The 12,443-nt window shown below is 43.3% G+C and overlaps 1 protein-coding gene across 3 annotated transcripts in view; it reads right to left on the reverse strand.

Annotated features, from left to right (window-relative positions):
- cntln (centlein, centrosomal protein) overlaps positions 1-12,443 on the reverse strand; it is a 109,776-nt gene that overhangs the window by 7,670 nt on the left and 89,663 nt on the right. For all 3 annotated transcript variants that reach the window (XM_037763929.1, XM_037763930.1, XM_037763931.1), the window contains exons 25-26: positions 10,832-11,029; positions 4,841-4,915 (exon numbers count right to left, since the gene is read on the reverse strand). In XM_037763929.1, the coding sequence (XP_037619857.1) occupies positions 4,841-4,915; positions 10,832-11,029 (273 nt within the window). The remainder of the gene's footprint in view (positions 1-4,840; positions 4,916-10,831; positions 11,030-12,443) is intronic.

Here is a 12,443-nt window from a genome sequence, read left to right on the forward strand (position 1 = left end):
GTTTCAGGTTCCTACTCATTAGGTGTGAAAATGAGGTGATTCTGGCACGACTGAGGGTATAAATATAGAAAGGTGATATCCATACATAACAGATGCAACCTTTAGGTAGAATTCAGGGATCAAGAACACACCGTGATTAACAGTATGGCTCATTTCGCCCGAGGTGATGTACTGGGAGGCAGTTACAATCAACAAAGGTGGCTGTGCCTGCAGCAAACTGTCACATACAAAACAAGAATTGTTGCTTTTCAATGTTTCTTCACTGACATGAGGGAATTTAACACCTCTAGTCATCTATTCAGTGAGGAAATGTCTACTTTCATCATTAATTCTCTTCCTGTAGTAACTTAAAGAGCGAAAGTCCACTGTGCTCCAAAGGACGGCCCTCGGGTACAATCAGACTGGCAGTAACCTTAAAGCTCAAATATAGCCTCATGACTCAGGAATAATAATAAGATTATTCACCTGGACTGTTTCAACTGATCTAATGAAAAGTGCTGTTTGATATATTGTAGCTCGCCTGGTTAAGTAATCACCCCAACAGTTTAATGGCTAAGAAACGGCACCAAAAGGCTGCATCTGCTGTTTCTATTTATGTGAAATGCAAGTTGAACGCACCGAATCAGTCACAGCGGGCTCTGGCATCAGTATAGTCTCCTCCTGGGATCCCCTCGCCACTGTTCCAGTGACATATTTACAGTACAAAGGCTTGGCTCGAGTCCCCTCCACACACATACAAACACACTTAACAGAGACAGAAAAAGAGTGGCTGATTTAATTAGCTCAATCATTAAATGAGGCTTAATTAGAGTCACTTTCCTTCAGAGAGAGAAGTGTGGGACTCAGAGCTGTTCCTTGTCATTACAGAGGCATAATGAGCCACACAACACAACACGCTACCCCTCACCCTCACAGCACCGACAACAATGGAAAACTTTCTCACTGCATTAGCGCTGTAAGGCACGGAGCCTTTGATATGTTTAATACGGAGGGTTAATGATGTAACGCCCTAGGGAACTGAGAGGCTTTGACAGGAAGTGACATGAATAAAGTCTGTTATTTAACTTTAGATAAATGATGCCATTAGCATCATAGCAATAAGCAGCAGCAACCCCTCCCCAAAGTTCAATAAGGGTTCGAAATTACAGGAAAAATTTCCGCCCTGTAGTCCATCCATAAACAACGTTTTATAACAAGTCCAGTCCAGATTGGTCCGGCCTGCCTCTACTACTGTCTTAATGTAATGTTCACCTGCTTGTTATAGTTTGGAGGCTGATAAGAAGTGATGCTTGTACGTCTCCCCAGGGTGTGATTGTGAAGTAAATATTAGCGGGCCCTCAGCGCCACCCCAAACCACTGTCCTCTCATAAAGAAATCAACAGAGTCAATGACTTTTTAAATGTTATTATGCTGTCATGAGGCCTGAGATGGGTACGTGTGTGTACAAAATGAGTCTGAAAAATGATCTGGAGGGAACGCGTGTGTTTGCATGCATGTGCACACGCTTGCATGCACATGCTCCTCCTGTTCATTATTGGCCAGCAGCAGAAGCCAGTCATTTCCCTGTCTTCATAAAGACTTGGCCCATTAAATTCTACCTCCAGTCAATAATTAGGACTCCACAAATAAACCAAAGGCAATTAAATCAATGCTTCCCCGGGCCGGTGCCTGGACCCCGTGGCCCACATGGACACTCCATCTTCTCTGCTGGCCTTATTCATGGTGGGTTGCGGTGGAGCCATACAGTACACCCCCTGGCCTGCTCATGATTATTAGATAGCACCGTCCCTCGATCCTGGCCGTGGAGCGCCGCTTATGGTGGCTCTCCACTGAGAGGCGTAGGGTTTGATTTCATTAACTCACCAGTGGAGGTGAGAGACGAGGAAATGAATGCAATGTTTCATTTGGTTTTGAGTGGACGTGTGGGGCGGCGGCGAGGGGGGGGGCTCCAGAAATCTTTGCCACTTCTTCGGCACGGAGGGAGCAGTAACTCAACGCGTTCACGTCACGTGTCTCCGTGCAACATACGGTTCGCCTATGTGGTGCGGATGTCTCTCTTTTCTTGTTACGCTGACATGTGGCAGCGCACGACAATGATGACGAACAATGGCAGCCCGCACACAGAGACACAGATGCACACATACATACCGCTCTTTCACATCTGCACACACACACACAGAGTGAGTGATGGGTTTGCTATTGACAGGGCCACTGAGATAATAAAGTGCTGTCCCAGTGGCAGCTCCATTAGGCACTGACAGTGACAAGATGAGGCTGTCGTGAGAGTGCACATGCACACGCGAATACGTACACATACCCAGGCATACACGCGCACAGATGGACACATCCTCATCCTCTTTCAGTGACAGCCAGCCAGTTAAGGACATGGATCTCTCTCTCATCTTTCCTTTCGTCGGGTCTATTTCTGTCTCTGTGTCTTTTTTATCCGAAGAAGTGTGTGTGTGCAGCTCGGGGGTAAGATCATATCACTATTAGGGTAGTGTGTTATTAGTGTCACAGGCAGGGTGACAGGCCAGGCCATTCCACTTCACAGATGTTCTGCTTGGCGAGCCTTTCATACGCTATGACAGAGAGACGAGAGGAAGAGAGGGGTACAGTATGAGAGTTCTTAAGAAAACGCTCGCTTCTCAGCGTCAGCGGACATGTGTAGTACAGACACGTTATCATAGCGGGCTTCAAAGCGTCAAATTAGGAGATCTACCTTAATCAACGAACAGACAGGCACTTAAAGCGTCTTCATAGACCCTTCCCCTGGTCTCTTAGCATGTGAGATTTCACATGTGACAGAAATACAGTATGCAGAGACAGTCTGGTGTCCTCGTGATATGACTGCATGCATTTAAAAACCAGACGAGATAGAGAGAAGAGGAGACATTAGAAATAAATAAATGAACAAAAAACAGAACAAGATGGACTTGAAAGGGGATAGAAAAAGTCGGTTGCAGTGAGGGGGGATGACTGCGGTGGTCCCAGCGGTCCCCACAGAGACCTAGGGGCGAGTCTCAGACTTGTCATACTCCACTCTTCCTCCTCCTCCACTCCCCACACCAGCTCCTCCACTCCCTCCCCCCCCCTTCCACCACCCCTGTTCTGCCCACGGAAAACGTCGATAGCAGGCTGCCGGTGCCGAGGTCTCTGGTGGACACTAGCTCATTCTCCCGGCATCGACAGGCCCGCCAAATCAATATTTAGTTCCCCACTAACAAGCTGCCTCGGGGTCTGAGCCAGAGAGAGAAAGAGAGAGGGAGAGAGAGAGAGGGAGAGAGAGAGGAATGCAGGACAGTGGAGGATGGCAGAGAGAGAGACAGAGAACAGGGACTGAGAGCTGTCCAGCTAGAAGGGAAAAACATGGATTCAGTAGAGTGTTTGTGTGTGTGTTAGTGTGGGAGGGGGAGAGGAAGGTGGAAAGGTCAGGAGAAGATCTGGGGAACAAGAGAACAGTGTCTGGTGTGTGTCGTGGTGCGGAGGCGACGCATGAGTGCCTGCGGCAGCCGCTGACAAGAACACAGACAAGACACACACATACACACAGTCGACACTCTCAATCATACACATATCACAGCAGAGCAGACGTTGACAGCACTCGAGTAAAGCTCCAGCAGAGCACTCACAGATGAGTGGCCGTGCACACAAACACACACACACACACACACACACACACACACACACACACACACACACGATGAGGATGCAGTTGCTTTTCTTTGTTTTATCTTTTGCATCATTGTGTTTTTTTTTTCCAGAGCCTGGAGCAGGACACATCGGGGTGGGAACTAAAAATTCATCCTCCATTTACAGTATTTGGGTGAAAACCGGTGCCTAAATTTTTCTACACTGAAAACTGACAAAAGCAACACATCTGCAATGTTTGGCTAAAATATTATCATCTTATCATTCAATACTTGAATGGAAATTAAAATGAGTTATTCTTAAACTTAAGTTTCAAACAAAAAAAGTCAATACATCACAAAATATTGATTTTTAGGGTATTTCTCTGTAAAAAAATTTACTTTGAAAATAATAACTACTTGTAACAGTATACTGTATAGTTTATTCAGAAATAAATTATTTGCAAATACAAACGAGAAACTCCCCACTAAATACGAAAAAATTATAATACAGTCTGAAAAATAATATATATATTGCAATCTAATTCATTTGCGCTTTGCCCGTTTCAACTCCCCCCTCACTGATACTAAGTGACAGAGAGAATGATAAAATAGTGGTGGCATGATAACCTTACCATGATTCTTTTTACTTATATAAAACAATACAGATCATTCTCCCACTTGTAATTCAAATCTTAAGAAAGTGAAAGTTTTTTTTCACATTTTTAAGAATGTGTTGTTTTTGACAGAGTACCACTCTGCTCCATTTCAATTTATTTTTGTTACCATGAACTCTAAAAAGAAGAACAAACTTTCTGCCAATTTTCTGTTACCTTTTGACACAACACCTCAACCGAGAGCTGTGCCACGCCGGGAATTCATTTTACAACTAGAAGGGCACTCAGAGAGCGCAGTCTGACAGATCTTGCAATGTTAATGAAAGCGAAAAATAATTTGTGCATCCACCCCGCGATTCAGATCCGCTCCGAAATTTAATGGGTTCTTCCGTGGCCCAGGCTACACCCTTCCAACAAGTTTCTTAAAAATCGAGTTAGTAGTTTTTTCTGTTATCCTGCTGACAAACAAACAAACCGAACCGAAAACGTAACCTCCTTGGCAGGGGGGAATTGAAGGGAGGCTGCTAATATCTTGTGCATTTGCAGGAATGAGTAACTTGTGTGATCATTATTGCAGATGATTGTGAGCCTGACCTTCTGCTGGAGGATGAGGTTGAGGTGGTCCAGCCACTCCTGGTCTCTGGGACTCTCTGAACGGGCCTCTGCCCCCTGCAAAAAAACACAAATACATACAATCAATGACTGAGAATGAAGACTGAACGATCCACATGAAACCATGCCGATGTTCAGAGAGAATACCTTCAATAAACCTTAGGGATCTTAGCGTTTTGTACCTGGATAACATGTGACCATTTCAATTGAGAGCTACTTGACGTTTCGGGAGAGAACCTGCTGCCGTATCTTTAGATTGGCCTCTGTGAGTCTCCTGCTTAAGGGCAGAATTGTAGCATCACACCAGCCAGGACCTTGAAGAAGCTCTCTGGAGACTCAGTGGCAAGGTATGCCAGTATACGTTTGCATGCTACTCATGTATAAAGACCTAACAGAGCGGTAGCCTTGTTACCACTAATGAACAGGAAGAGGAGCGACCGTGTGGCCATGTACACCTCAGCACTAATGCCTTACCTCTTCACTTCAAGCCCCAGGTGTTGCTGCTCGAAAATGATGCGACGAGCCTTGTACCGCCTCAGAGGGACGCGGGGAGGGCAGGAGGGGGAGAAAAGTGTGTGTGTGGCTGAATCTATAAGTCCCTGCACCTGCAGACTGGCGGACCTAACGGGCACAGTGTGTGAAGTCTGGGACGGCAAAGGCTGTCCAATGCCACGAGTCCACAAGGGGGCTCATGCAGACTTTATGTGAACTTTGATAGAGTCCGCTTCGGGTGCTGACTTCACCAGAGTGCTCTCTGAAGATCAACCAATATTCATAGCAATATTCGTGTGAGTCAGACAGACAAATGTTGACTCTTGTCCAAAAAAATCTGTCCACCTACGTTTTTTAGCACTTTCAGCTGAGAAAATGATTAACAATGTTAATGCTGAGCTACTCAAAGTCATGGGAAGTGTTACAGTGCATATCGATAATTACATTATCTCTATTATTTTATCTAAAGCCCATGTTGCGTATATTCCCAATGTGAAGAAAATTCAGTACCATAAAAGGAAATATAAATCCATCTGTTTATATGTTTTTACTACCTTACTTGTTTATTTGATACTCGTTGGTCTTGTTTTATTCAATAGCCACAATAATACAAGATTTTTAAAAGGCGGGTTTATGTGCGTTCTGTTCTGATGTTTTTTTTCAAATGGAAACGCCCACTCAGGCCTTGCAAAAAGCAGTGACGTAGGTTACCAAAGTAAGCTAATCGAGGCTCATCAATAAGGTTATGAATAATGTGAATGATGGCACTAGCTGAGTCAAAGTTAGCTGTGCTAAGTTTGGAAATAACTGAAAGGGTTGGTTCCGATTTTTTGAAGTGGGGTTGTATGTAAAGTCCCGTGTTCTGTGAGGTAAAATTACTGTTTTTGTGAATGGAGTCTGGTGGCTTTGAAGACAGCGATATAACGGCTTCAGTTCCCCGTCGGTGAGGGCTGTCTGAAGGCAAAGTAAAGCAGCTGTGGACGGGGGCAGTAAAAAAAACATATTCTAGCCACCTAAAAAAAAAATCAATATCAGGTTAAGTGTACGCTATATATAGAATATTTTTAAAGCTTTACCTTGCCATCAGTCAGCCCTTTCCAATGGGGAACTGAAGCTGTTATCGTTGTCATTTTACCTGCCAGAACACAGGAGTTGCTGGTCTACCGCTGCATTGATCGGTTAGTTTGTTTGTGTTATTGTGTGATTTTCGGATCTGAACTAACATGGCGTCCACAGCAGTACATTGTTTAGCTTCCGTGCCGATACTCCTGTCTGCTTCTCCAAACTGGGAGCATGCCGACCGCCATCTAAGATACTATGTGTAATGTTAATACACTGACTATAAGGATGTTTATATACTGTACATGTAGCAGCGTCATAATGCAGAAACCTATGTCCGGTTACGTGGGAACAAGTTTTTAGAAGGGCTTGGGAAAATAGCATTTTGATGCTAAAGCATAATACTTTGACCAAAATTTTAATGTTATAATTTGAATGCATAAGGAACATCACTGTGAAGCTACAGAATGATTTAAAAACCTAAAAGATAATTGAGAAAGATACTCAGTGACCAGGCTGGGACGGTGAAGATTTTGGCATTGGTCATATCCATGGCAATGAGTAAGGTCTGGAGGGTTAACATTTGGATTAAACATGTGTTTCCCCCTGGTGTTCCTGGGCTTCCTGGCACCCTCTATGTGTGATCCTTGGCGGTAGCAGTTGGTCTCGGTTAATTTCAGAGTATGCCTAATTGTGCCTGGTACTCCCAGTAAAAGAGAAGTAAGTAGAGACCGGGGGTGGGGAGTGTGTTTAGCGAGAGAGAAAAAGAGGGCGAGAGAGGGGGGGCCTTCTTGTGACTACTGCCTTCAAGCATCCCGCAGGGGTGAACACAGCGTGTGAAAGAGTGCATGTGCGTGAGTGTGCTTGCCCACCCTTGGTAGATATATAACAAAGCACTGACCCTCCATCAAACATTAGGTGCAAAACAAACTGGCCTGGCAATTACAGCCTTATTACATCTGGATCATTAACTCCACAACAAGTTGCCAGGGGAGCCTGGAGCTGCTCGGCCCTCTCCGGTCCTCTGTTGCACGCTACGGAATGGACAGAGGCAAATAACAGTGTGCAGCGTGATACATGTGTTCAGGCTTGTATGGGGTAGTTATGTTTGAGCACACTTAGACGCCTTCTTTACATCTATATACATACATCACATTGATTTTGTGTGCGTTTCTAGATGGGCTTGTGCATACTGGAGCAGCTGTAAGTTTATTTGAAAATAAATTAATGAATTAAAAATACAAAAAAAACAAGGGAACAAATTCCCCATTCCAACGAAATAGCTGAAAACACTTTCGTTGCTACGCTGTCTATAACTATTGTAGAACCAGCTGCACAAACAGCTTCGACACAACTGCATTTCTGTTCAGAAAAAACACCTCAAGCAAAAGCTCTGACTTCCTTGCAGGGACAAATCAACAAACCAAGACTAAGAAATATGCAGTCTTTGGAAAAGATGGTGGTAAAAACACAAAGGTCATCTGTTCCCAAACTTTTCCTAAAATATAACCACAACTAGGAATAATGCATTTAGAATTTTACGCCTGAAATTCAGAAATGCATTGATTTCAAAAACAAGTATCGGTGCACTACAATGTTAAAAACCTCTGCAAATATTGTTGGCGAGAGAAATCTGCCAAACTAAAGAAGAGTAGCTATGTTGGCAAAGGAGTATTCTCATTTAAAAGTAAAAATGAAGAGTAAAAGCAATCCCATTAAGCCCAGACTTCTCATTCAACACACTGGTATCGCACAACCAAGTGAATAAATGAATACACTTGCTATGTGTTGGACTCGTTGAAGACTGCTGGGACTCATGCCACGTCCTCAAGTCCAAAAAAAAACACAGAATCTACAAAGGATGTGCAAAAGCTCCGTACATTTCTTTTAGTGAGGAGGAAAAGAAATCACAATTCTGAAACAAGTATGAAACTTCAACTCTGTACAAAACTTTTAAATAATTTTCAACAATGTGTCACAAACCGGCCTCAGTTACGATTGTGGAGACCATATAGCCATTTTATAAAGCTCACAACTAGTGAAGCCTCCAGGGCTGCCCCCTCTAAGTCGATTAGTCGACTAATCAGTCGTTTTGGTCTTAGTTAACTAATATTTCTTTATTCAATTATTCATTTTTTATGATTTTTCAAGCTGAATGACTTATTTCCAAGAAACTTACATGTACATCTCTGGTAAACACAAGATTTAAAGTGGTGCTTTTGAGTGATTCCTTGAGGAGAAACTCAGTTTTACAAATCTGTTGATTAAATCAACTAATCGATTAGTTAACAAAATTGTATGAGTGGCAATTTCACAAGCCAACATTTAGTCTGCTTGAATCAAACTGGTACAGTTCGTTTGGGGGGTCATGAACGCAGTAATCGTACTCTGATGCAGACCAAAACATCCGGTCCGAAACCACCTCTCTAAAGCGGTCTCGTTTCCAAGCGAACCAAAGCACAGGCTGCCTGCGTGACCATTTGTTGAGATGGACACAGGTAAATGACAGGTTAACATGAGTGGGAGAGGATGGACCTGGACCTCTGCAGAAGTCTGATGTTTGCTTGACATCGGGGTCAAAGAGGACACACAGCATATGCTAAATAAATTGTGCAAAAACAGTGATATATAAAGTCATAAACTGGAGGAGAAGGCATTCATGTGCGCAGTCGATCAGTGCTGAGTCAAAGTGAAAAAACTTCGACAGCATCAAAGTCTGCATTAACTGCAAAGAAGAGGCAGCTCTCAAGATGAATAAGATAAATTTGCTCCTTCGTACACGCCCCTCAACAACTTATTTGTTTTATTTGGTCCACTTTAATTTGTGCACTGTGAAGCCGAACCAGATTAAATAGAAAACTAACCAAAAGTATCAATTTATGTCTGATTTTGGCGAGCCGAATGGACTATGGTTCGGACTTTGGTTGAGGACAGCCCTAGAAGCCTTGTGAGCACAGTTAAAGCATAGTTAAGTTCAGGCTGGTTTAAATACGGTGCACTTGGTTTTTGAGTTACCTACAAGTCCAAGTTGACTAACATCTACATATAGACACACACTTCCATACAGATCTTTTAACGTGTCCAGCTGGAGTTTCAATTGGTGCACATGTGAAACAGGCCCCCATTTCTCCATGACACCCACCTAAACAAACATCTGTACCGAAACAAACCATTTATCTCTGGGTCTATTTCCGACATTCAAAATTACACTAAGTAACACATACTCACACCTAAACTGTTAACCTCACTGTGACACAACATTTATAATTCTCTGGTGGGTGCGTGCATTTTTCGACAGCACAGTGATGTATGAATGTTCAATTAACAAAAACGGGGGGAAAAAAACACACCCACCATGTTAGGGCACCAAGCAGCACGCCATTAACCACCATTAATACGACAGAGAAACGAGCGGTGCGTAGGAGAGAGTGTTTTTACACGCAGAGGTTTCAGCTCTGATGAGGGGGACTTTTCGTCAAGTGAGAAAGTGTTCCCTGTCATCTCCTGGGTGGAGCTGGGCTGCAAAGGGCTAAAATTGGTTTCAAGTGTGAGTAAGTGCCTGGAGCGCCCTCTCTCATCTTGTGATAGATGGGAGGAAGTCCCCGGGGATGGGAGGTTGATTGTAACATGGGATTGCTAATTGATGACATAGCTGGGTATGATGTATGGTAGAGGAAGGGCCCACCAAGTTGGAAAAAGAGGGTGAAACTCAGACTTTTGCAAGCGGCCGAGAGTCAATAGCGAGGAATTTCAGTTCAATGACGGCTTTCGGTCGGAAGAAAAGAGTTGCACTTACTCAACTTGTGCCGTATTAAATCTTATATCAAGTCGACAGCTGCTGCAGGTGTTGACAGGTTTTTGATCTTGTCGAGAGCGAGAACACCGGCTTTAAACATGAAGCCAACTCCTTCTCTACAGCACTGCAACTTACTTCCTGACTTATTAGCGACGTGCCTTGGTGGTGTGTGGTTCAACTTTACTTGGTGTTGCTTACTTTCCAGAAATCTATCTACCCATCAATAAGAGAAGGTCAGAGATTTCCAGCAAGGCTAAATACTGTTAGATAAAGGCGGAATGAACTAAGAACAGAAGGCTTATGTTTCTCCATGCTTCCTTCCCTCTACACCAAACGCCAATCTACAGCATCTGCTCCCAGACGACACGCTAAAGTTACTGTAGCATTTAGTCTCAACTGACAAAGAAAGATAACCAAAGCTACACGTTGTTATTGATGATATAATGTCTTTCCCAGTCCTCTGGCTCAATCACTAAGCAAAACACCTTGAAAACTTTTAGGATGTTTTTAAAATTTACAGTACTGAAAATCTATTTTAGGTATGTGCTGTGGGCATGATCAAACCTGATAAAGATCCTAAAGTTAGCGTTTATATGAAGTGTTGACCCATTGTCTCTTGGCCTTACCTGGTCGGTGTCCATTATGTCCGCGAGATCATTCTCTGACATATTGAGGATGGAGGCAGCGATGGACTTGGCTTTGATCATCGACTTGGCTGAGAGGCCGCCCTTTGCTGCCACAGCGTTGGCCTGCCTCAACCTCCTCCTCTTCATCAACTGCTGCTTGACCTCTTGAACGTCTAAAAGTATTTCACTGGCCAGAGCCTGAAGGGGGAGGAGAAGAAGGAATAAAAAGAGAAGAGGATGATGAAATGGATATAGAAAAACAAGAGGGATAGCTCTGCCTGGCAGATGAATAAATGAAATTGATCAAGCATGCGCCAGAGAGGCCTAGTACATTATGGAGGAATATTGAGTTTGACACACTCAGATTCTCTTCGGTTTCGCCTCACGCTGCCTTGTAGGAATGTGGACCTGAGGGTTCGTTGCCCTGTCGATTGAAAGCTGAGGGAACACAGCTTTGATAGCAAACGTACCCCAAGTTTTGCTAAAATCTCCACAGACAGAGAATCACGCATCAGAGAGGGGAAGACAGAGAGCTACTGAAAATGCAGGCCATTCATTTATTTATTTGCTTTCTGAATGTCTCACAGTACAACAGGGCAGCATAACACTGTTAATAATTAAGCTACGAGGGGCTGTTTCAAATGGTGCCCGAGTGAATGGCAAGCGAGAGGAGGAAGGCCTGGGATGGCACAGTTGTCGGGCACTAAATGGGAGTTTGCTCTAAATACAGAGAGACAATTAAATGTTAAAACTGCCACTGTACACGAGAAAGTCAATAAAGTAAACTCCCCTTTGCTTCATTTTGAGCTTATTGATCGAGGCAATAATCTTCTGTATCATTCCCTTGTAAGCTTGCTGAAAAGCTGACCTTGGAATAGATGGTCAGATGAGAGAAAGCTGGAGACAGGAGAACTCGCTGTACACGAAAACAAAATAAAAAAAAAACAACAACAACTTGCTCTTGGACAGTACTACACAATAAAGCCAAGCAAGCAAGAAGTATAGTGTGTGCACACAAGTACAAACATACGAAAACACTCAAGTGCATTACAGTAACAAGGGTAATCACACATGAACAATGTTGAATTGCGGCAAACATCTCCACTCTTCTCTCTTAATTTCACACAGGTGGACCAGGTGCAGTTTACAAAGCAAGTGGTGGTTCTCACAGGAGAGCACTGAGCGAGTGGTTGGAGGCTCACAGCTGGAGTACGTGGAGTGTTGCTATTTGTCTATTAGCAACATCAAATATACACAAGAAGAGCACAGGCATTCAGAAATTCAAAGGAGACGTGTAGGAAAACCAACACATTATATAAAGCCCATACAGATAAAAAGAATAACACCAATTTGTTTTATAAATCAACTCAGAGATTAAACACATTTTTCAACTCCGGATCTCAAGACTAATGTATAAACTGTTACACTTTAAAACAAGAAAAGTGTGAATTGTCTATGAAGTTAGCAAGGCCAGGTGCTTTTTGACTTGTTCCTTCTAGATCAGTGTTTCCCAAACTTTTTTTCTGGGGACCCACTTTTTAAAAAATGACAAACCATCATGACCCAATTCACAATAGGCTTTATCCATAAATCGTGAAAAGAGCAAATTTGT

The sequence above is a fragment of the Sebastes umbrosus genome, chromosome 3 (assembly GCF_015220745.1).
Source record: "Sebastes umbrosus isolate fSebUmb1 chromosome 3, fSebUmb1.pri, whole genome shotgun sequence".
In the NCBI taxonomy this organism is placed as follows: Eukaryota; Metazoa; Chordata; class Actinopteri; order Perciformes; family Sebastidae; genus Sebastes; species Sebastes umbrosus.